This window comes from Ochotona curzoniae, unplaced genomic scaffold (assembly GCF_017591425.1).
Source record: "Ochotona curzoniae isolate NIBS_2020 unplaced genomic scaffold, NIBS_Ocur_1.0 contig_2321, whole genome shotgun sequence".
In the NCBI taxonomy this organism is placed as follows: Eukaryota; Metazoa; Chordata; class Mammalia; order Lagomorpha; family Ochotonidae; genus Ochotona; species Ochotona curzoniae.
Window position 1 is genome coordinate 23,916,546 of NW_024465421.1, and position 27,864 is coordinate 23,944,409.

Below are 27,864 nucleotides of genomic sequence, written 5' to 3' on the forward strand. Positions count from 1 at the left end.
TTGTCTCGGGGCTGCGGGGACGCGGCGCGGCCCGGGCGAGGGTTCCCTTTAAGTGCAGGCCCCGCCCCGGGCGCCGCCCGCTGCACCGGGCCAGGCCGCCATCATGATCTGCTTGCTGCTCGCCCTCTTCGCCCACCTCTTCCCGGCAGGTGAGCGGGGGGCCCGGGCGGGGGGCGGCCGGGGACGCGGGCCGGCCTGACGCTCCGACCCCGCAGCCGGCAGCGGCGTGCAGGAACGCACCTTCCTGGCCGTGAAGCCGGACGGCGTGCAGCGGCGGCTGGTGGGCGAGGTGGTGCGGCGGTTCGAGACCAAGGGCTTCAAGCTGGTGGCGCTCAAGCTGGTGCAGGTGGGCTGGCGGGGCTGGCGGGGCGGGGCGGCCGGCGGGGGGCCTGGCGCGAGCTGCCCGCACTGCCCCGCAGGCCTCGGAGGAGCTGCTGCGTGAGCACTACGCCGAGCTGCGCGAGCGCCCCTTCTTCAGCCGGCTGATCAAGTACATGGGCTCGGGGCCCGTGGTGGCCATGGTGAGCTTCGCGCGGGGCGGGCGGCGAGGGTGCCCCGGCTGGCGCTCGCTGACCGCCCGTCCTGTGCAGGTGTGGCAGGGCCTGGACGTGGTGCGCGTCTCGCGGGCGCTCATCGGCGCCACCGACCCAGCGGACGCACTGCCCGGCACCATCCGCGGCGACTTCTGCATTGAAGTTGGCAAGTAAGGCCGCCCAGGGTCGGCCCCGCCTCGTGCTTCGCGCCTGCCTGCACTCACGCGCCCCTCCCGCGCAGGAACGTGATCCACGGCAGCGACTCGGTGGAGAGCGCACGGCGGGAGATCGCGCTCTGGTTCCGGCCCGAGGAGCTCCTGTGCTGGGAGGACGGCGCAGAGCACTGGCTGTATGAGTAGCGTACGGAGCACTGGCCACCCTCAGCCCGCACGGCGGGAAGCCTGCACGGCGGGAAGCCCGCACGGCACCCATCCCCTTGTGCAATAAACGGGGAGACTGTGTGGACGCCGACTCGAGCGGGAGCGCGTTGTTTATTACATACAGAGCAGATACAGGGGTCACTTGCAGGGCCAAGCCTCGGGAGGGTCGTCTGTGGCCCCTTCCCCGAGCTGCATGCCGCCCCCCAACCCCAAGTCCACAGACGAGGGACTGGACAGATGTCACAGTGGAGAGGCGGCAGGGTGGCGGGAGAAGCCTGGGCGTGTGTGTGTGTGTGTGTGTGGCTGCGTCCAGGCGGGGCAGCTCCCCGAGCTCTGTGCTTCTCTGGAGGGAGGGCGTGGGCAGCAAGGTGTCCTTCTGAGCAGGAGTCCTGACAGGGCCCAGGCAGCCGCACCCCCTCTCCTGCAGCGGCAGCCCTAGGCACTTAGCAGTCTGGGAGCACACCCTCCATCACCTGAGGACTGGCCCAAGGGCCCCGCCTCCAAGGCCAAGCTATCTGCAGATGGCCCTGGGGGCGGGCAGGGGGAATGACACCAGTGGGTGAGGGGGCTGGGGGACGCTGGGCAAAGCCCAGAGAAGGCCGGTGCGTTCTAGGCACTGGGCAGCCTGGGCCCCTCGCTAGGTGAAGGCGGTGCAGGCCTGTGTCCTCACAGCCAGGCCTGGGAGGTGGGGGCCCACGCCCCCATGGGCAGCATGCAAAGGCAGATGGGCCTGGGGGCCCTGCTCCCTGATGTGGGGTGCCAGGAAGAGCCCGGGATGGGGGTCAGGCCCTTGGTACCCTTGGGACTTGAAGCTCTGGGCACTGCCCAGGACGTGTTGGGGACAGGCCCTTCTTCCTCATTGACCCGTCACCCCTTCCCTCAGCAAGGGCCCGGAGCTCAGGACAAAGCTGCGGGTTGAGAGGGTGGGCGGGCAGGCGGGGGTCCTATGTACAGGTCGGGGGCAGCGGCCTCACTCGGGGGTGTAGGACACTTGCCACACGATGATGTGGCTGCGCTCCGCCTTGGACAGCATGGGCTTCACCTGGCCCACGTCCCCGGCTCCCTCCTCTGCCTCGTCGTCCTCTCCGTCGCCTGGGGGGATGGCATGGCTGTGGGCTGCGAGGGGTCCGGCACCCAGGCCACCCCGGGCCGTGCCCACTCACCGATGCGGAAGTCGATGTAGCCCTCGCCGCCGCTCAGCACCAGGACGTTCTTCAGCCTCTGTCCCTCGGCGTCGGCCGCAGGGCCCGGGCTCTCGGACGGGCTGTCCAGCACGCTGCCGTTGAGGGTGGCCAGCACATTCCCTGCCACGGGACACGGGAGCTGTGCGTCAGCAGCTCCCGGGACGGGGTGAGGGTGCCCGCCTGCGTGCACGTCTGACTGGCCCTCACCTGGCACGGAGACAAAGAACTTGACGGCGTCGCGGTGGCCGTGGAAGCAGAGCTGGGCCTGGGCCATGGAGCAGTAGGGGATGAAGCTGCTAGTGGACTTGTCGCTGCCGCCGTCACCGTACACATGGATGACCCCTCCAGGCCGGGCCCCCTCCCCGGATGTGGGCGAGGTCTTGTTGGCTGAGTCAGAGAGAGGGGCTGAGGCCCAGAGCTGGGCGGAGGAGGGTCAGCCACACCGGCCTGGGGCAGACGCCGGACTTACCTCGGAGCCCCAGGAGCTGGCCTCGGTGCAGGACCACGGCTGGGCGGGAGGGAGGAGATGGCATTAGAGCAGGCAGGGGGGCAGCCAGGAGCCCTCACCCTGGGGAGTGCCGTGGCAGGGTTCACTCACTCTCAGTCAGGGGGATGGAGATGACCACGCCATTGCCGGTGCCCACCCAGAGGCGGTTGCCCGCGATGAGCAGGGCCGTGATACGCACGAAGGAGAAGCCCAGCTTGCCAGTGCCTGGGGCAGGCCGGGAGAGGGTCAGTGTCCCTGGCCTGGGCGCTCCTGCACCCCCGCCCCCGCACAGGCCCTCACCCAGCATCTTGCTGACGTAGGGCTCGATGTCCACGTCCTGCAGGTGCTGGTGGGTGTGGGCGTGGTACAGCCGCAGCGTCGAGTCCAGTCGGATAGATACCCACACGCCGTCGCCGATCCATGCCAGCTGCCGCACCTGGCTCTCCCGCCGCGGGTGGGCGTCAAATGACTTCTGTGGGTCAGGGACACTGTTCTCCACGTGGGGAACGGGGGCAGGGTCCTGGGCAGGGCTGTGCGCAGCTCTGGGCAGGACGGGGGCCTGCTTGGCAGCCGGCGTGGGGCACGCGGGCCTCACCTCCACCTGCATCGTCTTGGGCTGGATGACGTGCACTTTGTTCTTGTAGCCACACCACACGCGGTCGTCCACCACGGCCATGCAGCGGATCGAGTGGTGCGGGTGGCCCAGGTCCATCAGGTGGTAGTTGCTCAGGTCCCACTGGCCATCTGGGGAGAAGAGAGGCTCAGGCTCAGTGGGCACAACTCTGTCCGCGGGCAGCGCTGGAGCGGCCCCCGGGGTGCCCCCCGCCCCCGCGTCTGGGTTACCTTCGCCTCGGTGGAAGATGGCCAAGGTCCCGTCGGCCAGGGCTACCAGCACCCGGCCCTTGACGTGCCTGCAACAGGAAGGGGGCTCAGGCTGTGTGGGGGCCCCAGGTGTCCCCCAGCCCCCGCCTCGGGGCCACCTACACCAGGCTGAGCACGGAGTCCTTCAGCTTGATGGAGTGCAGACACTTCTTCCAGTTGGCCACGGCCGAATGCACGTAGAGCCTGTGGGAGCGGGCGGCTGTGGAGCAGGGACTTGGGGCCTCCCTGCCCCCACCCCACCCTTTCTACCCTACCTACCAGCCGTTCTGGGCTCCAAGCCACATGGTGGGGGCGGCGCTGCTGCCGGCCCCTGTGGGGTCCCCGCTGGGTTCGGGCTCGTGCTGAGCAACACTGCTGTCTGGTTCTGACCCGTTCTCACTGTGGGAAGGCCTGCCCTGTGAGCCCATGACCCTGTCCACCTCTGCCAGCCTTCCCACCTCTGCTGTCCCGGGAGCCCACCTGCCAGGTTGGGTGCTGGTGGGCGGGGTGGGGGCTGGGTCGGTGAAGACGTGCTCGGTGAGGGTCCCGGGCCGCACTGCGGCTGCCTCTGGCTCGCTAGGCCCGGGCTCTGGCACTTCCGTGGCTTCTGTGGCCTCCTCCGTGGACTGCGAAGGGTTGGCCTTCCCATTGGCAATGGCAGCCACTTCCCCTGTGGGAGGAGGGGTGAGCCTGGGCTGGGCAAAGACAGGGGTGCTGTGCGGGGTAACACCAAGCCCAGCACTCACCCTGGCCCTTGTCCAGCACAGGGGTGTCCCCGCGGGAGGAGCAGCTGCTGTGTGGCACGTTGCAGCGCGTGGCACAGCCCACCAGGGTGATGCCGGCCAAAACGCCGTCGGTGCTCGAGTCCTCTGGGTTCACATCACTGTCCAGGAACATCTCCCCTGGCGGGTAGTCGCTGTCGCTGGCAGCTGGGGGCACGGGCCCGTTAACGCTCAGGAACCCAGTGCATGCAAGGCCACACCTGCTGCCCAGGGCACAGCCTCCCGCCCCCTCCCAGAGCTGCCCACAGCCCTTCGGGTCGTAGGACAAGCCAGAAGGCCCCCGTTACACCCGAGCTTGCCTCTCTGCGCCCCCTTGGGCTCACCGGGGATGCTGGAGATGCACAGCACATGTGCATTGCACACGGTGAACTGGTCCACAACCGTGCCCGGCTGGTTGGCGTCGATGATGACCACCTTGCTGGTGGTCAAGGTGCTGGTGAGGACCCACACCCTGCTGGACATGGTGTCCGCTTCTGGGAGCTCCTTCGCCTGGGGGGCAGGGCGCGGGCTGGCAGGGCTGGCAGGGCTGGCACCTGCACCCCGAGCAGCAGAACCCAGATTCTGGGCTCTAATGTCCCTTGTGCCCGGGATGGCCTTACTGCCCAAGGGGAGACTGTGCCCTGCACACCCTTGGGCATCTGGGAGCCCCCACAGCTCAGGGCAGCGGAGGGCAGCAGCCTGCTCCCCGAGACCACCCCCAGCTGCACGCTGAGCTGACCTTTTTCTCGGGAGAGGTGTGGTTGCTCCTGGACTCGCTGTCTGTCTCCCGGTCGCAGGTCAAGGGGTCGCGGCCTGGCGTGGGCTGTGCACCATTTCCAGGGCCGTCCTCGCTGGGCTTCCACCCGGTCAGGTTGACACCCGCGGCACACCACAGCTGCAAGGACGAGGCGCTGGGTGCCACGCCGGCCTGCAGACCCAGCTCTCCCGCCTGGCCCGCCCTCTGGCCTCACCTTCATGGTGGGGTCCTTCTCCACCAGGGGCCGGCAGTACACCGGCACGGGCACGTTCCTCATCCGCGTGTCCTCCTGGCCGCCGCTGGGGCTCAGCTGCAAGGAGGGCAGGCGGCGTGGCTCCTCCCCTGCCCAGCCGCCCTGCTCTCCGCCCACCCCGCGGGAGCCCCCCGGCCACACCTGCTTGTACTTGGCGGGCAGACTCCAGCCGCAGGCCTGCAGCCGCCCGTCGTCGTTGCGCACGTGCTCACGCACTTGGCGGTACTGCTCCCGCTTCTGCTCCCGCCGCGCCGACGACGTGCAGTCACTGGCAGAAGAGACAGCCCGAGTGTGTGTCCGGGGGGCCAGGGAGGCCCGAGCCCGTCCTGCCCGCCACCTCCCTGGTCTTCAGGCTTCACTGGCAGGACCCGGTGTGGGGAGCGGTGAGGCTCTTTGGGGTGAGCACAGGAGGGGAGTGGGATGGGTCCCGTGACTCGCATGGCACCTTAGGTCTGAGAGCAGCCTGGGTGTGGGTATGGGGGCAGCCTCTACCCAGGACAGCACTCAGCCTGGTGGCCGCTGTGGCCTGATGCCCTGGCCAGCAGCCGTGGCCAGGAGCGGTGAGGCGGGGCCCAGGACACATCAGAGGGCCACTCACTCATCAGGGAAGAACTCCAGGGGCCGGCTGCCAGCAGAGATGGGGCACATGGCGTGGCTGCGGCGCTGGCTGAAGCCGGCCGTGGTGGGAGACTTGTAGTGAATGTTCACCGAGGGGTAGGCCCTCTTGGCAGGCGGGGGGCTGGACGAGGAGCTGAAGAGGCGGCTGAAGCTGTGGCAGAGGCGCAGGAGGTGAGCGTGGGCCGCTCCTCGGCCAGGGGACCCCGACGCCCCCTTCCTTGCCCCTAACTCACAACTGCCAGATGGTGGACTTCTTCTTCTCCTGCACGGATGGGTGCTCCCGGGATGCCCTGTGGGGAGGGCACGTGGAGGCTCACTGGGGCCCCGAAGGCTCCCCGAGGTGAGGACCCCACGCCCTCCCCCGTGCAGACAGGCAGCACAACCCTGCGTGGGCAGAGCCGTGTGCAAGCCCACCTGATCATCTCGGTCCACCTCACAGCCTCCTGAAGCTCCATCAGCCGCTCCTTGTACTGGTTCCGCTCCATGAGCACGCGGGCCATCTCTACCCGTGTGAATCGGCGCCGCTGGGCCATGGGGATTTTGTCCTTACGGGAACAGGTGCTACACGTCAGCCATGACAGATAGGCCAGCGGGTTGCAGTAGCTTCCCTGGGCACCCACTAGCACCTGCGGTCTCTTGCCTGCGATGGGGCAGGTACCCCCGGACACTGCAGGCAAGGCCAGGGTGAAACCAGAGAGGTGCTGGGGGGTGCCGCCGGAAGGGCGCCCTCCCAGGATAGGGAAGTCTCCAGCAGCACCACACGCCCTCGGGGCTGTCAGTGTGGGAGGCTTCAGGCCGCCATAGTTCCCCCTTGCCTTCCCCTGGCTGCATGGGGTGGGCGCTGTGGCCCAGCACTCACCATCCCGCCTCCCGACCCCCTTGGAGCCCAGGCAGGAGCCGAGTCCTGGGGTGAGCCTGCCTCAAGGGGGTGGCTGTTGTTGGGTGCTCCGGAGGGTCCCCATGGGGAGGGGCTTCCCAGGACCAGCCCAGCTCCTCAGGGTCACGGGGGTTGCAGAGCGCAGGATCCTGGAGCCTGCTGACACAGCCACCCACCAGGACTGGGCAGCCAGAGTGCTGACATGCCCCTGGCTCCAGGAGGTTAGGGGGAGCGGTGAGGATCAGCAAGGCCCTGGGTCCCAGACACTCCCCCGGCTCTGTGCTCTGTGCCCTCTCTGTTGGCAGATCGGGGGCCTTTGGAGAAGCAATGGTGGAACATCCCAGCCTTCTACCCCTGGTAAAGGAGCGCCCCCTCTCTGCCGTCCCCGCCCTGTAGCGGCAGGGGAAGGTGGCGGTACCAGCTCTGCACAGAGGTAGCTCCCCACATCCTCCACCTCCTCTTTGGGCTCGCGGCGGGCAGTGATGGCCTCTGACTTCACTCTGTGTGATGAAGGGAGCAGGCAGCGGTGAGCGCCTCCAGGCTCCTGGCAACCCCCAAGCTGTGCAGGCTGCAGGCAAGACGTTGCCTCCAGGCCTCTGCCCCCCGCACCACGACCCGTGGCAGCCACTTTCCTGGGGACACATGACTGCACACCAGCCTCCCCGCTGTCCCAATGCACAGGCTTCCATCCCACTGCTCTAGGAATGGGGGGTTTCAAGGCTGACAGGGGGTGCTGGAACCAGAGCGGGCGGAGCAAAGCAAAGGAAAGGGGTGGGAGCAGTGAGCAGGGGTGTGTGGAAGGGTGGCATGGGCGGCAGGACCCCCCAGATGTGGCAGGCAGCCCCACAGTGGGGTGATGTAGAGGTGGGGCTGGGGCACAGAGCAGACTCCCCCCCCCACACACACACGTGGCAGGCTCCTGTGGGCCAGTGGCCCGCTGGGCACACAGGAGGGCCCACAGCTGAACCGAGCAGCAGGTACAGTGCTGGGGAAGGAGCGTGCCCTTGGGAGCCAGGCAGGGCGAGGCCAGGGCCGGCCCAGGCTCACCTCTTCAGCTCCTCCTCCAGCTCCTTGATGCGGCTCTCCAGCTTAGCTTTGGCCTGTTTTGCAGCCTCCAGCTCCCCCCTCAGCACCTCCTGCTCCCCAGACAGCTGGTCAACCTTGGCAATGAGGTCATTCTTCACTACGTTTAGGGCGTTTCTTGGAAAAGGAAGAGAAAGGTGTTCTGTGAGCCAGGTGAGGTGGGCATGGGGCATCTGCCCACTTTGCTGCCAGACTGAGGGCCCTTGGAGAAGCTGCAGGCAGGGCTGCCCACAGACATTGAGTACTCCTAGTACTCAGTCCGAGCTGCCTCCCCTCCCAGCCGGGCAGCCTCAACCACGTGTGCTCGGGATGGAGCAGGGCATGCTTACTTGGTTTCCAGAAGTTGGGAGTTTTCCAGCAGCAGATTCCCCACTTCTTTGCCCATTCCTGAAAGAAAAGGTGCAAGAGTTTCAGTGCTGCCCCACAAGGCAGACCCTGGGAGTGCGGTGTGGGCTCTGGGACTGCAGCCTGAGGTGGAGGCCAGGCTGGACAGAATGGAGAGAGGCAGAGCCAGGGCTGCCACTGTGGCCAGAGGCTCTGGTTGTGGCTCCCTGGCCAGCAGCACAGCCCACATCCGTGCACCCAGGTGGGGTTGCATCGTGGACCACAGGGCTGGGCTCCAGGTGGCTGCTCTGTCCTGCCCACTGTCACACATCCAGCAGAGGTTTCAGGGCCCTTCACCTCCGGGGCCACCCGCAGACCAAGGTGAAGGGGCGTCCCGAGGCGGGGCCTGGCTGTGGCTGTGGGGCACGAGGCTGGTTCCTGCTGCTTCTGTGGGTACACCTTTCCAAGGCCCCCAAAGCATGAGCCTCGTCCTTTGGGATGCCCCAAAAGCAGGACAGCTTAGGGTTGTGTTGCCTCCCTCTGACCTCCCTGATGGTGGTGCACAGGACCCTGACACGTGTCAGCACTTGGTGGGGACCCCGGCTGACCCTCCGTGTCAGGGTTGGTCATCTCAGAGGGAGCTTGGAGCCTGCACCCTGCTGACCCCACCGCCGCCCCACCATGCAGAATGGAGCAAGCGGCTCGTGAAGTGCGAAAGATGTCAGGTTGCAGGGATGCCAGAGTGAGGGAAAACACGGAGATGGGCTGCGGCCTTACCAAAAAAATCATCGCGCACTATAGCGTCACAGTCCCACGGGAGATGGGCAACGGGGCGGGCAGAGAGGGAGAGAAAAGAAGCGCATTACGGCGGGGTGGAGCGCAGGGCACGGGGCTTCAAGGCGGCTGCTGGCTGGGAGGCGACAGCAGGGGCAGCAGGGCAAATGGGTGGGGAGAGAGGCAGTGACCCCTCTGGCAGCCAGAGGCACTGGGCTGGGAGGGGCCCAAGGGCCTATGCTAAGAAGCAAGAAGGGGCGTCTCTTGGGGCACACACAGCTGGGGCAGGGTGGGGCAGGGGTGCAGCAGGGCCCTGGACGGGTGGGTCTCCTGGCAGGCCAAGAGAGAGGCTGTGAACTCAGCCCCATCCACTCAGCTTCCTATGTGCCCAGTGGGTCCGAAGAACCTTCAGAAATGGCCCCAAATGGGGTGAGGGGCTGTCAGGCTGAGCTGAGGGGTAGGACCCCAGGGATAGCCAGGTCTGGTAGAGCGGAAGCTGGCCAGTGAGCGGAGCAAGGGGTTCCCAGGGCTGCTGTCCACCTGCACACAGACTGGGGCAGGGACACGGAGACATACGCACCTGAGAACTCCCCTGGGCCGAGTCCAGTGAGGCGGACAGGGAAAGGAAGGACAGAGTCAGTTGGTGACTGGAACCAGCAGAAACAAAGACAGCTTCATTGAAGAGCGGGCTGCGGCAGAGGCGAGCCGGGAGCAGGGCTCACCGGGAGCAGGGATGGCAAGGAGGTCGGGGCAGCAGACCTGGGAAGCCAGCCCCGGGGTCTGCCCCATGGCGGGCAGGGACGTGAGCGCCCACTGTCTCGCAGGGCGCACAGCAGCAGGAAGTGGGGGTCGGGAACACGGCTGGCTCTCAGTAGGGGATGGAGACCTGGTTGTGCCAACCCTCACAGCCCTGGTCTCACGGGCACGGCTGCCTTCGGGAGAGCAGCATGCGGACCACAGTGAGTAGAAGAGTCCTCAGGAATGTTCTAGAAACCATGGGAGAATGGGCAGGCAGTGCCAGTGGCTCCTGCGACAGTAAGATTCCTAACGGCAAATCGCAGAGTTAGAGCGGAAGCCGAGCAACTCACAGCACATAGAAAGTTAGGGGGCTGTTTGGAGGGGGGTCGGTCAAGAAGCTGGGCTGCAAGGGTCCCGCCATGGCACAAGCGCCCAACCCGTGCTTCCTGGATTTGTCTGCACACCTCCCCAGTCATCCGTGGGCCACGAGGCAGGTCGCACGCTGCCCGAGCAATGGAGAGAACAGGCTGTGCACATGCGGCAAGTGACTGGCCACTTGAAGGATGATTTTTCTGAATACTAGCGCCTTTTGTACTTATAATACACATTTTTATAATGCATAGAAAAAAATTTTCAAGGGGGTCCAGTTGAGCCTAATAGCAAAAGTCCTCGCCTTGCATGCGCCAGGATCCCATATGAGTGCCGGGTCTAATCCCAGAGGTGCCATTTCCCAGCTCCCTGCCTGTGGCCTGGGGAAGCAGCAGAGGACGGCCCAAAGCCTTGGGCCCTGCACCCGCGTGGGCGACCTGGAAGAGCTCCTGGCCTTGGGTCGGCTCAGCTCCGACCGCTGTGGCCATCTGCGGAGTGAATCAGTGAGCAAAAGTTCTTCCTCTCTGTCTCTCATTCTTTTTGTAAAAGCTGACTGCAATAAAAAATAAATAAATCTTTAAGAAGAAGGAGAAAAAAAAAGAACATTTCCAGGGGTCAGCATTATGGTAGAGCACTTAAAGCCACTGACTGCAATGCCAGCGTCCCGGCTGCTCCAGAAGGTGGTCTAAGTGCTTGGACCCCTGGCACCATGTGGGAGACCTGGGTGAACGCCTGGTTCCTGGAGCCATTAAAGATGCCACGTGCCCACGGCATTCCATGTCCTTTCGGTCTGACCGGGAACACACCTGGTGCTCACCGTCTAGCACACAGTGAACATCTCCAGGGTGGGGGGTCCTCTGCTACAACCCAGACACCCCCAAGCCTTGGTCACGCACAGCCACACACACACACACACACACACAGACACACACACACACACATGGCCACACACATGCAGTCACACACACACCGTCGTACACAGTCACACACACACACATGCAGTCACACACACACGCACACAGTCATACACAGACACACACACAGTCACACACACACGCACACCATCGTACACAGTCACACACACACATGCAGTCACACACACACGCACAAACACACAGTCGTGCACACATGCACACACACACTGCCTCTCTTGGGTGCGCCTGGCTGTGGCTTGGCTGACGAGAACTCCCTCTGCCCAGCAGGTGGCAGTGCGAATCCCATGTTGGTTCTGCTCCCTGGAGGACACCCCGATCACCGGCCATCATTGTCTGATGCAAGCATCAGGGGTGGATCTGAGAGCTAGGGAAGTGAGTGCCAGATGGAAAGGTCCTTATGCCCCCTCCCTGTGCTGGCTGGCAGAGCTGGGTGGGCACACGCTGACCAGGCTAAGGTGGCACAAGAGCATGGCACCCATCAGCAGAGACTGTCAGGGAAATAGCCTGGCCTAGGCAGGGACAGCAACGCACCCACCGTGATGTCCAGAGTCCCAGGACGCCACACTGGCCCAGGGCACCCGCACTACCCTGGCTGTGGCCTCTCCCTCCAGTGCCGGGAGAGGGGAAATGAGACCCACGCAACGGCTGTCTTCCCAGCAGTACTGCCGGGGCTGCAGCGGGAATGGGGCCACAGCCCTGGGACCTGTGGCCTTTTCTCCCAGGGCTGAGCCATGCAAACAACAAGGGGCCTGCATTGACCTGCCATGGACATACGGGCACCTGCCATGTCTGGACACTGCGACCCACGGGCTGGAGGGTTCCTCGTGGAGCAGTCTGCTACCTACACCGCCCTGCCCTCTCCCACCAGCTCACCAAGGCCTCTGGAGAGCAGGTGGCTGGGAGAGGGGCAGAAACACAACCCCACCAGCCCAGCAGAGGCTCTGGAGCTGACAGCGCCAAGCTCTGCAATCAATAAACCTGTGTAAAGAAGCTCCCGGAGTGGACACAGAATCCCGAGGGAAATAGGCAGACAGCACCTCTGAGCGTGGCTCACACGCCGTTACCTAGGAGGTCGGCGCCTTCGTCCACGTCCCCGATGACCTCGGAGCCCGCCGTCGACAGCTCGTGGTAGAGGGAGTCAGTGTTGATGCCGAAAGCTTTGTTGACGATCCCCTGGGTGGGGCTGTCGGGACACACCGGTCAGGAGGGCAGCCAGGGGCATTGCAGCCAGAGGCCGACTTAGAGCACACGCGGCACCAGACCCGGAGTGTGTACCTGTTCCCTGGGCGGTCCAGGCGGGTCTCGGGACACATGTCCAGCTCAGGAGTGGAGTCGATGATGTCCTGGACATCGGACCACTCGTCACTGCTGCCCATGCCTGGGGAGGACACAGCCATCAGGCCTGCACAGCTGCTCTGGGTGTGGGCTGGGGACGCGGTGCTAGGCCCCACTGGACAGCAATCAGCAGGACAGCTGACCAAGAGCTGGGCAGAGGCCACAGGGCTCAGTGGCCAGGCGCCACCTCCTGCCCAGGGCCATCTCTGTCCAGACCGAGTGTCCTCTTGCCTTTCTCCAGACAGCAGCTGCTAGCCACGGTGGTCTGCCAGGCTGTGCACACTGTGTGCCAACCTACGTGCCAGTGCCCTACCTGGGGAGGGGAGAGCAGGGCGTATGGTGGGCCCTCACTCTGTGTGACCAGGGTCCTAGCAACCAAGCTCATGCCACACAGATGGGGGGCAGTGTGAGGGAGGCATGGAGGTACCACTGTACCACACAGACAGGGGCAAGTGTGGACACCCACGGGCGGAGGGCCGTTCTCTGACGTGTGTGCGCATGCCCAGGGCAGTCCTGTGGCAGTGGCCACCATACCTATGCTGACATTGCGCATCTCCTGCGTGACCTGGACCTCCATGTTGCGGCTGTTGCGTTTCTCCCGGGACCGGGCGCTGTTCTTGCTGCCACCGCCGAAGTCTCCCCCCAGGGGCTGCATGTTCTCGGTGAGGGGCGTCACTGCAGCCGAGGGCACGGAAGAGGTGGGCGTGTTGGACTTGGTCCCCGTGGTGCTGGGCGTGGCAGCTGCTGAGGACTGGCCAGACTCGGACATCTCATCAGGAGGACACTAGGGCCAAACACAGGGAGGGAACGTGTCACCACATCCCTGACACCTGAAGCCGCCGGGTGGCCGCGGGGCCCATGGCCTTGCTCCTCCAGGAGCTCATCCTGCTCCGTGGCTGCTGCCTGTGGCTCCGGGAACCAGCTTGGTTCTCCCAGCACCGCCCAGCATGACAGGCGTGGTGTTGTGTGGAGCACCTGTGCAGCTAGGCAGGGTGGGGAGGGCGGAGAAGAGGGAGCTGATAAGACGTATATTGCTGGTCCCACCCGCTCCTGCCTCCAGGAGACACCTGCTCAGCCCTGGCTGGCCCCGCAGGCAGCTAGAGAGGGGCATGGCCCTACAGGTGCATGGCACATGACCCCAGACTCCTTCAGACCAGAGACCTGAGCGTTAACGCAAAGGGACTGTAGATCCCCCTCACGGTGGTCTGCTGCCAGGAGAAGCAGCAGCTGCCACGGTGTGGGGGACTCCCTGTCTCCTCAGCACTAGACGAAGTAAGCTCATGACAGGTGGCCCCACACACTGTCCTAACATCGGGAGCGTCCCCACGTGGCCGTGGGCAGCTGCCAGTGCGGTTGGCCCTCGCCTCAGCCCTCACTGGCGAGAGGGGTGCCTGCAGCAGTGTGAATGCTGGGACCCGGGATGGGGATGGACAGACAAGGCTCCTGGAAGCCCAAGCCCACTATTTGGGGATGTCACTGCTGGTCATGGGGCAGGGAACGCAGCGCTGGGCACAGCTGCCATCCGGCTCCCTGCTGTTGCTTGGGAAAGCATTGGAGGATAACCCAAAGCCTTGGGACCCTGCACCAGCATGGGGAACCCGGAAGAGGCTCCTTCCCAGCTCCTGGCTTTGGATCGGCTCAGCTCCGGCCATTGCAGCCACTTGGGGAGTGAATCAGCGGACCAAAGATCTTCCTCTCTGTCTCTCTTCTCTGTCTATCTGACTTTCCAATAAAAATAAGTAAATCTTAAAAAACCCCGACAATTTCTGGGCCTGGTAAAATAGCCTAGTGATGGAAGTTCTCGTCTTATGGTGTGGCAGGTGGAACTGGCCCAGGGGCCAGCAGTGTGCCCATGCCAATCCTGGAAGGGCTGCCCGTGCACCCCTCATGGCTGCTAGCCAATCTGAGAAAAGGAAACCTTCTCTCTCCACACCTCCAGAGACAGCTTCACGGGCTCTGAGACACGCTCTTCATGAAGCTGTGCCCACCCGAGGCGGGGTCCTCTGCTGCCACTCACAAGGGGATAAACAGGAAACCCCGTTCAGGCCGGGAGGGGGTCAGGGTCCCTGGACCACCTCTCCCAACTGGCTGTGTGTGGTCATTGTGGGTTCTGCCATCCAACCGTGCCCTCCCAGGCCAGGGCCCCTGGCTGTCACCCTACAGGGCCACCACTTACCCAGGGACACTCCCCCTGGCCACAACTTACCTATAGGCCAACCTGCCAACCTCCTAAACATCACGTGGGACAGGGGCCTCCGAACGCAGAGAGCACAGACCCTCTGCTGTCTTCCCTCACCATGAGTAGCCACAACTGTTTGGTTAAAACACTGAAAACACAGCACGTAAACACAAAAACAAAACAAAACAACAACAAAAAATTAAGAAATTAGAAAAACTTTAAAACCTAGGGAATGAAATAAAAAGAACTTAAATGTAACTACAAAAAAAAAATCAAATAAAACACACCTATGAGCTTACACACAAAACACTGAGATTCAAGGAGAGAAAGACTGTTTTGGACAAAGCAGGAAGAGAACAGACGCCACAAGGAGAGCGGCCCAGGCCCAGCAGCCCGCGAGTGGAGGCCCCACACCAGACACAGGGCTGTGCCCAGCCGCGGGCCTTGCCTTCTCCCTCCCAGGGCAGAGAGAGTGGGGCGGGTGTCCCATGCGGCAGAGGAGTCACTTTCCCACAGTCTCCCCGAGGCTGGACAGGAAAGGACAGTCGGCAGAGCGCAGGAGGCAGGCTCCCTGGAGGCCCCGGCCCCCACCTCCTGCAGCCAGCTTTGCCTCCCTCTGCGGCCTCCACAGTCTCTGTTCACCCCTGGAGAGAGGTGACTTACCTGGCGACGCGGCCAGAGCTGGCAGTGTGGGGCCAGGACCTGGGTGAGTGCCTGGGCAGGCGCACTGGCTGGCTGTGCGTGCCTTGAGGGAAGGGGCGCTCACAGACTGAGCAGGGGAGCCCAGGCACACTTGCTGCTGCTCAGGGCTTGCTCCCAGCTGAGCTGTGTCCATGGAAGTGCGGAGGCACGGGCCTTGGGGATGGGGCACTGGCCAGAGCCCCGTCTGAGGCTCAAACCCTGGGTCTATCTGAGGGACAGAGGGGTCTGGCCGGGACCAACAGGTGCAGGGCCAGGGTCCACAGGGTGGCTGTGCAGCCTGTGTCTCTACCATTCCAGGGGCAGCCACAGGGTGATACAAAGACTGGGTCTCGGCCTGTATGGGCATGGGGCCGCCAGGGGTGGGGAACAGACCCTCACTCCACGGCATGGCTACCAAACCTGGTAGCTGGAGCTGGACTGGAGCTGGCTGAGGTCACTCAGGTGCCAGTGGTCCCCCGCAGGCCCGAACTTGCCCCCCCTCAGCGCACGTACCATGCCGTCGGCCAGGGGGAAGACACTCAGAGAGGTGGGGCGCTCCTTCCTGTTGGGAGGGACACAGGGAAAGAAAGTGGCAGTCAGATGCCAGCTCCGACAAAGCGCTCCGTGTCTAGGGACCATCGCCCACAAGCAGGCACTGGGCTGTGGGTCTGCCCCAGCACTGCCTAGCAGCCAAGCGTCCACATGGCCATGCCTCAACCCTGCCCCTGGCCTTCCTCCTGTCATCTTGGGTGACTTCCCTCAGGCTCCAGCTCTGAAAAGCTGCAGGGGAGAGCTCCCATCAGGTCGGCTGGTCCCAAAGGCCCCGCTTTCCTCCCCCAGGCAACCCTCCCGGTTGTCACGGGGCAGCCATGCCCGACAGAGACCTTGGGAAGCTCTGCTAAGAAACTGGGAGCCCCTTGGAGGCAGGCTCAGGGTCACCCACCGTGGGCCGAGTCCCTGGGAAGATACCCATGGCTGCAGCGACTCAGCCCACGTCCTCCTGTCAGAGCCTTCCAAGGGGGTCAGCTGGAAACTGCCCGCTCTGCAGCCCAGGCCAGGGGGCCTGGCAGCTGTCTGGAGGATGCTCCGCTCTTGCTGGGGGTCCTACAGTTCTGAGGCCCGACTGGTGGGTCTGTCCAGAGGAGCAGGCAGCATGCAGTGGGATGAGAGCGGGGTGCTTAACAGGCCTGGTCCCTCTGCTGCACATGGTGGGGAATGCCTGCTGTGCCCAAGCCAGGCCTCACCACAGTGACCACCCCCTCACGACTGCACACTGTCCGGACTCAAGCCTCTGTTTTCACCCGGGGCTTTGGTGTGACAATTGCCTGCAGAACCCAGTCCCACAGGATTGGGTGCTCTCCTGGCCCGTGTCCAGGGAAGCTGACAGGACCAGGAGGTCAGGTGCTCTTTCTAGAACTTTTGCTTAGAAATCCCAAGGGCCTGACCCTGAACCTCTGGGGCAGGGGGCGGCAGGGGGCAGCATGGCCGACTCAAGCTGTCGTGTTCTCTCGTGCATCCCCACAGCTGCTGTGAGACACGAGTCCTCATCTACTCAGGTCACCCCCTCAGGGTGACACTAAAGCGCCAGGCTTGGGTGCAGAGCTGGGTGTGGCCACAGCACGAGCCACCCACCCCCCAGCTGTGAGAGGCCAGCCACCACCTCAGCATGACTGGCACTGGCAGCAGAGCACATCCTGAGCTGGTGGGAGAACCAAGCACAGACACAGCACAGCTGCAGACAGAAACGGCTGCCTGAGCTCCCCTAGGCAGCCCTGCCCCCGCTGTGAGGGCCAGCAGTGTGGACGGATACCCCACCCACTGTTACCTTTTCCTCCACGACTGGCGAGGGCTGTGGGCAGCAACAGACACAGTGGCCAGCACGGAGGGCAGACAAGACAGAAAGACAGCCATCAGAGTGTGAGCTCACACAGACAAAGGGACTCCCAGGTACCCCCCGCCCCGCACTCTCCGCCATGTGACAGGCTCCACACGCAGAAGCTGCGAGGCACAGGCATGGACACAGTGCAGCAGGGTGGCAGGTGAGTGCCCTTGCACAGGCAGGTGGGCACACGTGCGCACAGGCAAATAGGTACTGGCACACATGGCCACGCAGACACAGGCCGCTGCTCAGGCCCTCGGCTGCTGTCAGCACAGCCCCAGTGTCCTAGCAGCGTCGGCCTTGCACTGAGTTCGTGTCAAAGACCCACACGAGGGCGTCAGGAAAATGCCGCCTGTGGTCAAAGTGGCCAGCAGCTCCGACCTGGAACCAGCTCGTACAGCGGGCTCCGAGTCCGTACGCAAGGTCTCCCTGGGATGGCGAGCTGAGCAGGGCAGGCACTCTCCATCAGGCACCAAGGCCATGAGCTGTGCAGAGCGGGTAGCTGCTCCGGGCTTAGCCCTCGTGAGGTGCCGAGGGCAGAGGGAAACCCCACACAGTCCTCTGTGGGAGCCGCCATGGCAAGGGAGGCCCAGGCGTTTCCAGGAGCAGAGGGGTGGCCGCTTCCCACAGCTTCCGTGAGCCCGTTCTGAGCTGCAGTCCCTGGCATAGCCTGGGCCATTCAGGGACACTCTAGGGCCTGTCAGCAGCAGATTCCTCATGACGGGACCCACAGTGTGTGCCCTCTGCCTTGGTCGCAGGGCCTGGTCTACCCAGAGACCCGGTCGGCCCACGGCAGCAGCTGGGGTCAAGCACCCACAGCCTCGGCTAGGTCCACAGGAGCTGGGCCAGTGGTGCCTATGGGAGACGCGTGGGGCACCCACAGGCATCCTGCACCCAGCTCTCTCAGGCTCCCAGGGTAGGCTGACACAGGCCGTACCGCCCGTCTGGGACCCTGTCCCATATAGGCTGCAGCCTGTCTCCTACCTGCCAGTCCCCATGCCTTGGGTACTGCCATGCCTTCCCGTGGCGCTGGCCAAACCCAGAGCCAACGGCTCTGCCCACAGACAGGGAAACCTAGGGCTGGGCAAGTGCCCAGCTTCCCACTTGCAGATAGAACCCACAGGCCAGGGAGCAGGGTACAATCCGGAAACAGCCAAGCATGGCTGCTACACCTTGGCTTGACAGCTGCCCCTCCTCAGCCGGCAGGGCTGTGGGGTCCGAGGGAGACAAGAGCCTCCCAGACCTAGGGAGTCATCTCTCGTCCCCTCTGGGCCAACCCCGTGGCGTCCTTTGGCACTCTGCAGCCCAGCTTAACCTCCTCCAGCCAGGTCACAGAGGAGCATCAGCAATCCTCTTGGCTCCTCCAGTCAAACCAGCTCTGGCGCCTGGACTCGGGCCAAGCGCAGGCTCAGGCTGCTGGCATCACCCTACCCCGACACACAGGCCCAGGGACCGTCTATTGAGTCGGTGTGTTCTAACAAAGCCACCTGGCGCGGTGCACTGGCCAATACCACAGGTGTCCAAGGCATAACCTGAAAATGTGGACAAAGTGTGATCTTCAACCCCATGACAACTCATCCTGATCCAGCCCATCCACTTTACAAAAGAGCAGGGCCAACGATCCGGGTGACTGACCAGTGCTGGATGGGCTCCGAGCTGGGCTGTGTGCAGGGCCCTGCCCAGGGCTCCCAGCTGCCTCCTCCGAGCTCGGCCTGAGGCCCATGGCCGGGAGCCTGCATGCGGGCTAGGGCTCCTCTCTGCTCAGGGAACACCCACGAATGGACCCACGAATGGACCCACGTACTGGTTCTGATCACGAGACACACACCGAGGAACCAGCAAAGTCGGAATCCATGAACAAGGAGTGCTGTCTACGCCGCTGTCCCTGGGCCCATGTGTTGGGGGAGGCGGGGACAGCAGACTCATGCCAGCTCCATACGCCCCTCGGAGTCTCAGGCTGCTGGCTCTGCTTGTGCTGCCCAGATGCCCTGGCTGCGGGCCGTCCCGTGCTGCCTACCTCCGCCCTGGCAGGCTGCTCTCGGTCTGGCTGTTCCCCCCGGCCTGCTGCTGCATCTTGGACCTCTCAATGTGCTCCACATAGGTCTGGATCATCTGTCAGAAGGGAAGGCCGTCAGTGCCAGCCTTGCCCTGCCCTCTCACGCCGCGGAGCCAGGTCAGGGAAGGCGCCCGCCCTCCTGCTGGCGGCCTGTGGTCTCGGGCGCCCGTGGCCGTGAGCCGGGCTGTCGCAGCCGCGGGGACCCACCTCCGTGTGCCGCTGGTGCAGGGCATTGTACTCCTTCTTCATCTCCGACTCCCGCTCCTCCAGCCGGGAAACTGCAACACACACAGCACCAGGTCTGTCCCCTGCACAGGCCTCACGTGGACAGGCTGCGAGGCCGCTGCAGATGGGGGCTGGGGGGTGACACTCCATCCAGAGGCCATCACGGAGCAGACAGCATGAGCTGTGGCACCTGAGAATGCCTGGACGGAGGAAGCACCTGCAGCAGCCTCCTCCACAGTTAGGCGGGGGCTCCCAAGGCACGGGCAGAGCCAGGACAGGGGCTGAGGACAGAAAAAGTGAGCGTGTTGGGGAGTGATGCAAGAGGGGCCGATGAGAAGTATGTGACCAAACAAGCAACCTGTTCCCACCTCCGCTGGGATCGGAGAGAAGTGACGACCACCCCCTCCCCTCTGGGCTGACAACCCCTTCACCAAACGACAGCTCCCGCCGCCTCAGGACAGTCCCCTCTGCTCAGCTCTGTCCAGGGAGACTGGGGGCCACTGCAGGGCCCAGGGGGTCACGGGGAGAGGTGCATCCCGGGACAGACACAGACAACAGGAGCCTTCATCGGCTCAGGCCCCGTTCCCAGGGTGAGACCCACTTGCCCTGGTTTTGTGGGCAATCCATCTGCTCTGTGCCCCGGGCAGCGTGCCTGCTGTGGCCATGCAGGCTCTCACCTCCCAGGGCTCTGGGGGGTCCTGACCCCACCTGGAGGGCCAGAAGTACCACAGACATGCAGGCAGCCACCACAGAGCGGGGCTCCCAAGGCAGAGGCAGTGGGGACCTGCCCGGGGGCCAGCCGGGCAGCCTGCACTGTCCCTGCTGTGAGGGTGGGGGCTCGGGCGTCCTGGGTCTCCCCTCTCCAGCCCTCTCTCCCGGGGCTGACCAAACAAGTAATTTCAGCTTGTAATCTGAGTCTACTTCCTTCTAAGAAACCGACTAGAAGGTCTCACCTATGAAATACACTCTCGCCGGAGGAAAAAGTAGGCTGCACCATCACCATGGTGGGTTCCTGTCTGCGCCTGCAGCTGACGCAGCACTGACGCAGCACTGACGCAGGGTCGCGACCCTGGAAGCTGCCGGAAGCCTGGCAGACGCGCGAGCCTGTCACAGCCCGCAATGGCCGCTTTGCGTCCTGGTCTGGGTAGGGCTAGGCCAAACCAGCTCTCCTTCCCTGACCTGATCCCAACTTTTCGGAGGAATGAAGGCACCTGCCCTCACAGGCAACTGGGCAAAACATGTGAATTAACTCTTAACAGTAAAGATAATGATAATAAAATAAGAATAAACAAAACTTCTGGCTTTGGGGAGTGGCCCTGAAAGGCCTCTTAAAAAAAACAAAGGGAAGGGGCAAGACTGTGACTCAGAGGCCAACCCTTCGCCTTCAAGCACCACATCCAGCATGGGCGCAGGTTCAAGTCCCAGCTGCTCCACTGCTGACCCAGCTTCCTGCTTGTGGCCTGGGATGCCCACGGGCTCGGACCCCTGTACCCACGTGGGAGAACTGCAAGAGGCTTCTGGCTCCTGGCTTCAGTGCCAGGCAACCTGACCATTTGGGGAGGGAGTCAGCGAACGGCTCATCTTTTCCTCTCTTCTCTTTCCTTCTCTCTATAAATCTGCCATTTCCAATAAAAATAAGTAAATTTTAAATAAACAGAAAAACCATTCCGTGCAAAGCTGGAGAAGGAAATGAAAGTCTTTCTTTTGCTTTATTTTTTACTATTGATTTATTTACTTAAGAGTCAGAGTATCAGAGAGAGCAAAAGCTCTTCCATCCTTTGGTTTACTCTGTGAATCGCTAGCCCAGCTGGTGCCGGGCTGGATGAAAGCCAGGAGTGTCCCACACGGGTGCGGGGCCAGTGACCTGGGCCACTGCTTTCTCACACCATTAGCAAGGAGTAATGGGAAGTGCAGCAGCCGGGACTTGAACCGGCGTCCATAAGCGGCGCAGCTTTGCAAGTTTTTCACCCTAGAGCCAGCTCCCTGAGGATGCAGCCATCGGCTCAGCAGAGACCAAGGGCTCCGCAGCCCTGAGCAGGGAGACGCCAGGGCACCAGGCAGCTCTGCTCTACGACAGCAGGCCTGGGGGACCGCAGCAGGGTCAGAGCATAAGATGTTCCAACACTGAGTGCCTGCCTATGATGAAAGACGCCCCAGGCACCTGGCCTGCTGCCGCACAGATAGGAGACCCTGATGGAGTTCCAGGCTCCTGGCTTCTGCCTGGGCCAGCCCTGGCTATGGGCACTTCCTGCCTCGCGGCCCCTTACTCTGATCCGCATAGTTCTTGGCTTTCAGCTCCAGCTGCCGGGTCTGGAGTTCGTAGTGCTCCACCTGTGCCCGCAGCTCCTTCTTGTCTTGCTCCAAGGCGTCCTCGAACTCGATGAATTTCTGGGCGGAGGAGACAGAGAAGCACAGGTGTGGTCAGCGCGCACTGCTGAGGCCCTGAGCTGGCCAGGGGCGAGCCTGGAGAGCAACCCCACTTTCCACCCTTCTCCAGTGCGAGCCATCCTCTGTGGACACGCCCCAGCGCACACTGGCCTGGAGAGCAGCCGGGCAGGTGCACAGCGCCCCACTCTGTGGGGACCCACACCTGCCCAGTGCTCCGGTAGTCACTCACATCCCTTCCTCCTGCCTTGCCAGGGACCCAGGGACAGCCCAAGATGTGTTTATAAGGCCATGCACTCAGGGCTCCTGGTCCCTAAGAGAAGGCAAAGGACTTGTGTGTTTCCATGACCTCACATGGTATCTTTCTGGACAGCATGCTCAAGTCAGATGGGATTAAAACAAACAAGCAAAAAACAAAAAAACCTGAACCCGGATAGCACAGTGGGATTCCTGAAGCAGCCTGGGCTGTCGGCGCCCCACTGCACCAACAGGGAGACCAGGAAGAGCACCAAAAAGCAGAGAGATGAGGCAGGCTCTGGATGCAGGCAGGAACGCAGCCCCCAGCGGCGGACCCCCGGCTCGGGGGGCTGCGGGAGCCAGGCTGGGATGCAGACAACCCGAAGCTGCCGGCAATCAGGAGCAGGTTCACTGTGCTGGCCACGGCTGGGTCTGCCCTCCCGCAGGGATGCCTTGGTGCAGCCACTTTTCAGGGGCTTAGTGCTGAAAACCACGAGGGACCGTCCACGCTGGGGACTGCGGGTGGGGAAGCCGGAGGAGGGAGGGCCAGGCAGCAGGGAGCAGCTCAGGGCGTCATGAAGGCTGCTGCTGCACGACCTCACCCAAGAAAATGAAGGGACATGCACAAACAACATAAGGTTCTGTGGAAACCTAGGAGGATATTAAGTACAAAAACATTTGTTAAAGAATCTCCCCTCACTCCACGAGTGGGTCTAATTCCAGGTAAAACAGAATTTGGAGCAAAAGAGGGTTTTCCTTTAAATTTAGAGCTGAACTGAGGAGAGAGGGCACCCATGTGGTGTCTTCTCTCCATCTCTTTTTTTTACTTTTAAATAAAATTTCACTTTCAAATGTACGACAGACTGCCTGGAAGCCTGCCCTCCGTCCCTCTCTGCAACGCGCTTCAGGCCTTCTCATGGCCACCTTCCTGGTCCAGCAGGACGCCTGCTGCCTGCCCTACGGACTGCCTCTCCCGGGCTGCTGGCTGCAGGGCCCAGGCACGCGGCCATCTCCTGCGGCTTCCTCAGGTGCAACAGCGGAAGTGGAAGAGTCAGGCCTCCGACGCCGACCACACGGGGTGCTGTGTTGTGGGTGCGGGCTTTACTTGCTATGCCACAAAGTCAGCCTCAGAAAAGTGACTTTCAGAAACCATAATCGTATCATCTAGAGAAGCTAGTGGAATTGCTATAACCTCGCGGCTTTGTGTGTGACAGGCAGGCAGGTGGGAAGCCACAGTGTATGTCAAGTTTTAGAATTTTCGAGTTCAAAGAATGCAAGGCAACAAAACAAAAAACAACACCACGAGGCAGCAGCTAGTTAGAAAAGACATTATTGCAGAACGGAGGGTCGAGAGAGAGGGCTGGGGGCCTGAAACCAGGCTTCAGCTGCTGGGGCAGCAGGCACCGACTGCAGGGGCAGCTGGCCGTGGTGGGCGGGACAGAGTCTCTTCCGGGATTCCCACGCGGGTGCAGGATCCCAAGGCTTTGGGTCATCCTCCACTGCTTTCCCAGGCCACAGGCAGGGAGCTGGATGGGAAGCAGGGCTGCCGGGATTAGAAGCTCCGCCCATATGGGATCCCAGGGCGTGCAAGCCAAGGACTAGCTACTAGGCTACAGTGCCAGGTCCAGTTGTCACTTTTTCAATTTTATGATACAATTCCATAGGCAGAAAGTGTCACATTAAATTTTTTTACTTTCTTTTTGAAATAACATACGGAAGAGCTGAAAAATAATACTCCTCACCCAGATTCCTGAATGGAAGCGTTCTTCCGGACCGCTTCTCGCTTCCTCGCTCTGTCTGCCCCGTTGTCATCGTGGTCTTGTTGTGACCTTGACTTGGGAGCTTCTAATCCCGGCAGCTCTGCTTCCCATCAAGCTCCCTACTGTAACTTGGGATCCTGCACCAGCATCAGAATCCCGGAAGAGGCTCCTTCCTGGCTCCTGGCTTCGGATTGGCTCAACTCTGGCTGTTGCAACCACTTGGGGAGTGAATCATCGGACCAAAGATCTTCCTTTCCGTCTCTTTTGTATATCTGACTTTTCAATAAAAATAAGTAAATCTTAAAAAAAAAATTACTATTTCTGGGCCTGGCACAATAGCCTAGTGACTGACGTTCTCGTCTTGCACACGCCAGGATCCCATATGGGCACTGGTTTCTGTCCCGGCAGCTCCACTTCCCATCCAGCCCCTGCTTGTGGCCCGAGAAAGCAGTGGAGGATGGCCTACAGCCTTGGGACCCTGCCCCTGTGTGGGAGACCCAGAGGAAGTTCCTGGCTCCTGGCTCCGGATCGGCACAGCTCTAGCTGTTACCAACACTTGGGGAGTGAACCAGTGGATGGAAGATTTGTTTCTCCTTTTCTCTGTAAAAGCTGACTTTGCAATAAAAATAAATAAAGCTTTAAAAAAGTGACAATTTCAAGTCCTCAGTATGGGAAAAAATGCTTTGTTCTGCCATATGAGCACAGGCAGGGCCTCTATGCCCACGGGAAGGGGCAGAGTGGCTGGCTTTGGTCCCGGGGGGGCTTCCTAACCTCCTGCCTCCTGCTATGTCCACGCTGGTGAAGACGCCTTCTGCTCCTGGGCTCCCACCTTCCAGGACTCCTGTGCTGGAGTTCCTGGGACTGTGGCCAGCGAGGCTGGACTGCCACCGTGTGCCTGTCGAAGACGGCCCAAAGCCTTGGGACCCTGCACTTGCATGGGAGACCCGGAGGAGGCTCCTGGCTCCTGACTTTGGATCGGCTCAGCTCTGGCCATTGACCACTTGGGGAGTGAACCAGTGGGCAGAAGACCTTCTCTCGGTAGATATGACTTTACAATAAAAATAAACAAAATTTTTTTTAAATTTTAAAAATATATTTTCCCTCCTCCTCCAGCTGAAGAGTATTTAAATGTTTTTCCATGAAAATGGACACTCCTGTTTCATTAGGAAAAAAGTGTTTTGGATAAAGCTTTTTTCAGATACAACACTGAATGCCGAGTCATCAGCACACACGCAGAGAAGCTGTGTGGCCTGGGCAGCACGCTGAGCTACAAGCAGTGTCCACCGAGGTTAGGATGATGTCTGGCCCGTCACGGTCATCTCGTACAGAACCTAAGCCCAGCGTGAGTCCCCAGGACAGGGCACACGCTTCCGCCGGCCACCAGCCCCTCTCCAGGCTCTGCACTGTCGCCCAGGCCACTGCCCTTTTCCAACCTCTCCTGCTACAAGAGAAAAAGCCCTCAAGGCATTCACCAGGCTCGTGTCAGAACCTGGACAAAAGATGCTGTGACATCCTGAAGGTGGCCATGCCCAGTGCCAGCTGGGCAGGGCTGTCTACGGAGCCCCCGGGGCCCTGCCCCAATCACCACACCAGCTCCCCACAGCTGTCACAGCCTGCAGCTGGCCACTTGATCTGCCACATCTCTGATGGCTTCCCAGAGTGGCCAGGGCGGCCCCGACAGGGGGAGAGGCTGTATGCAGGGGCCTCTGTTGTAGGGCCCCACTGTAGGACCAGCCAGCTGGCACGCCCAGAACCTCTCACTGGAGCAGGGAGCAGGGATGCACGTCCAGCGTGAGGCCACCTGCTCCCAGCTCAGGTTCCCCAGCTCTGACTAAGCCCTCTCAGCTGGGCGGCTGGGCAGGGTCTCGGGTCTTGGCTGGGCAGCTCTGCACCACTCTCATGCCCAGCACACACCTACACGGTCACGAGTCCTGCCTGGTGTCAGTAGCTTTGCCCTCAAACCGGAGATCAGAGGGAAAGACTGCTGGTCCATCAAGGAGCTAGGAGGCCCGTGTCGGCGGGAGGGGCCCTTGCCTTGCTCCGTCACCCAGGGCTGGCGCAGGCGCCTCTGTGAGCACTTCTTCCTGGCTGGCCTGCCGCTGTACCCCTCCCAAACTCCATGCAGCTTCTTCAATCAGCTGGCGCAAGGGTGGGGCGAGACGTTGTAAACCACATGCACCCACAGGCTGTCGGTGAGCTGCAACTGGGGTCCCAGCTAACCAGAGGATAGCAGAGGCCAAGGGCCCGCGGGGCTCAGCTCGAAGCTGCCAGGTGGCCGTGCTTAGCTGGGAGGCTGTCCCTTCCAACTTTCTCCTCCCTCCTCCACCATTCTGGCTGCCTAGGGACCAGGACAAGCCCAGTGAGGTGTCCAGGGGAGCAGCAGAGGGTGGAGCCCAGCACCTGGGCGGGGGTGGCAGCCTCAGACTTCCTGGGAGCTGCCCTGGGACCTGCAGCAACTGCGGGACAGGGAGGGCGCCCAGGTTGGTGCCAGGGTTCCGTTTGTGTCCTGGCCCGGTGCCCCCAGGGACATGCGTGTCACCTTGCTCCAGTCCCTCCACTGTGCACGGCCAGTTCCTTCCCCTGCAGCACAGCCAGGCTCACTCTGAACTCTTAACAGCCCTTACACTGACTGCTGCAAGCCCATCAGATGCCACCCCAACACAGACAGACTACAGAGGTGGCGATGGTGTCAGGTAACGGATATATATATACACACGCATATATATATCATATATCTATATAAAAGCATGGTTTAAACCAAACTAGGCATACAACACGGTGTCCTTAACAAAAAACCAGACGCCAAAATATCCAAAGTCCTCAGAGTCGGACACTCCAGCCAAACGCGCGGAGACAAACTCCTTTGCCACCAGCTCCTGTCCTGGGCCCCCACCGGGCCAAGGTCATGGGGAAGACCAGAGAGGGGCCCCCAGCAGCGGCCAGGCGGTGAGCACACGGCGCCCCGCGGGCGCGATGCCCGCCGCCCCCGCCCCGCAGCCGTCCCCCGCGCCGGGCGCACGCACCTCCTCGGCCTGCTTGCGCAGCGCCTTCTCGCGCTCGTACTGCGTGAGCAGCTGCTCGTTGTCCTCGCGCAGCAGCTCCAGCTCCACCTCGTGCTCCTGGTTCTCGCTGAGCACCGAGTCCAGGTTCTCCAGCACGTTCACCACCAGCGGCATCAGCTCCTTGACCACCTCCTCGTCGTAGCAGTGGATGAGCCGCTCGAACTCGCGGTAGATGGAGCCGGCCAGGCCCGACACACGCTCCGACATCACCGAGCCCGAGCAGTAGTCGTCCTGGTACACCACCACCCCGCCGCCCTCGTCCATCGGGATCTCCATCATCGCGGCCACCGCCGCCAGCGCGGCCCGCTGCCCGGCCGGCGCGCCCGGCCCGCTGTCCGGCTGCCCGGGGATCCGCAGGCCGCGGCCGCCCGATCCGCAGGCCCCGCCGCCCGATCCGCAGGCCCCGCCGCCCGTTCCGCAGGCCCCGCCGCCCGATCCGCAGGCCCCGCGGATGCAGCTGCCCAGGGAGGATGAGGCTGCTGCTGAGGCTGTGCCCGTCACTCACCCGCCGGAAGGCCCGCCCACCCAGGGCCGTGACGTCAGGCCGGAAGCACACGGGCAGGTCCACCAGTAAGGGTGCTGGAGGTGCTGAGGGTGCTTGGGGTGCTGAGGGTGCTGAGGGTGCTGGAGGTGCTGGGGGTGCTTGGGGTGCTGAGGGTGCTGGTGCTGAGGGTGCTGGAGGTGCTGGGGGTGCTGAGGGTGCTTGGGGTGCTGAGGGTGCTGGTGCTGAGGGTGCTGGAGGTGCTGGGGGTGCTGAGGGATTTTGGTGTCACTGGAGCGCCCTCTGAGAGGGCCCGGTGCCCCACCATGTGCTCTCAGGCCTCAGGGGTCCTGGAGCCCGCGGTGTGGAAGCCGCCCAATGGCGTTTTCATTATCTTGCTGTTCTCTTCCAGCAGGCTGCTTCAAAAGGTACTTGCAAAATAGAACCAGGGTCCGGCACCTTGGCCTAGCAGCTAAAGTCCTCGGATTGAATGCACCAGGATCCCATATGGGCAGAGCTTGTAATCCTGGCAGCCCTGCTCCCCATCCAGCTCCCTGCCTGTGGCCTGGGAAAGCAGTCAAGGACAGCCCAAAGCCTTGGGACCCTGCACCTACGTGGGAGACCCAGAAGAAGCTCTCGGCTCCTGGCTC

The 27,864-nt window shown here is 62.6% G+C and overlaps 2 protein-coding genes across 7 annotated transcripts; one reads left to right on the forward strand and one right to left on the reverse strand.

Annotated features, from left to right (window-relative positions):
• The first annotated feature begins 3 nt into the window (after positions 1-3).
• LOC121151791 (nucleoside diphosphate kinase 3) lies at positions 4-996 on the forward strand. The gene is made up of 5 exons (XM_040973597.1): positions 4-149; positions 216-346; positions 420-521; positions 591-703; positions 775-996. Exons 1-5 carry the CDS (start codon positions 104-106, stop codon positions 890-892), a joined length of 510 nt encoding a protein of 169 aa, XP_040829531.1. The 5' UTR covers positions 4-103; the 3' UTR covers positions 893-996.
• A 5-nt stretch (positions 997-1,001) lies between these two features.
• On the reverse strand, positions 1,002-27,069 carry LOC121151777 (C-Jun-amino-terminal kinase-interacting protein 3). 6 transcript variants are annotated; one of them, XM_040973573.1, is made up of 33 exons: positions 26,695-27,069; positions 21,557-21,677; positions 19,272-19,342; positions 19,026-19,120; positions 16,955-16,978; positions 15,643-15,691; positions 12,804-13,053; positions 12,210-12,312; positions 11,999-12,117; positions 9,473-9,484; positions 8,896-8,913; positions 8,124-8,181; positions 7,759-7,911; positions 7,130-7,211; positions 6,249-6,379; positions 6,068-6,124; positions 5,815-5,985; positions 5,358-5,484; positions 5,178-5,273; positions 4,946-5,101; positions 4,551-4,716; positions 4,192-4,374; positions 3,926-4,115; positions 3,725-3,844; positions 3,569-3,649; positions 3,428-3,495; positions 3,180-3,328; positions 2,885-3,056; positions 2,696-2,809; positions 2,567-2,605; positions 2,305-2,484; positions 2,077-2,217; positions 1,002-2,005 (listed from the first exon to the last, which is right to left on the reverse strand). In XM_040973573.1, exons 1-33 carry the CDS (start codon positions 27,010-27,012, stop codon positions 1,884-1,886), a joined length of 3,936 nt encoding a protein of 1,311 aa, XP_040829507.1. In that variant the 5' UTR covers positions 27,013-27,069; the 3' UTR covers positions 1,002-1,883. The 6 variants fall into 6 exon arrangements, with proteins under 6 accessions (XP_040829507.1, XP_040829509.1, XP_040829505.1 ...); XM_040973575.1 differs by lacking the exon at positions 16,955-16,978; XM_040973571.1 differs by lacking the exon at positions 16,955-16,978 and having other exon boundaries at positions 15,550-15,691.
• Positions 27,070-27,864: the final 795 nt, after the last annotated feature.

Coding starts and splice junctions, on each gene's coding strand:
- LOC121151777 (XM_040973571.1), bottom strand. CDS start 27,012: ATGATGGAGATCCCGATGGACGAGGGCGGCGGGGTGGTGGTGTACCAG. Junction 5,485..5,814: donor CTGGAGTTCTTCCCTGATGA/GTGAGTGGCCCT, acceptor CTCTTCTGCCAG/TGACTGCACGTCGTCGGCGC. Junction 2,606..2,695: donor CTCCATCCCCCTGACTGAGA/GTGAGTGAACCC, acceptor CCTCCCGCCCAG/CCGTGGTCCTGCACCGAGGC.
- LOC121151791 (XM_040973597.1), top strand. CDS start 104: ATGATCTGCTTGCTGCTCGCCCTCTTCGCCCACCTCTTCCCGGCAG. Junction 150..215: donor CGCCCACCTCTTCCCGGCAG/GTGAGCGGGGGG, acceptor CCGACCCCGCAG/CCGGCAGCGGCGTGCAGGAA. Junction 704..774: donor TTCTGCATTGAAGTTGGCAA/GTAAGGCCGCCC, acceptor CCTCCCGCGCAG/GAACGTGATCCACGGCAGCG.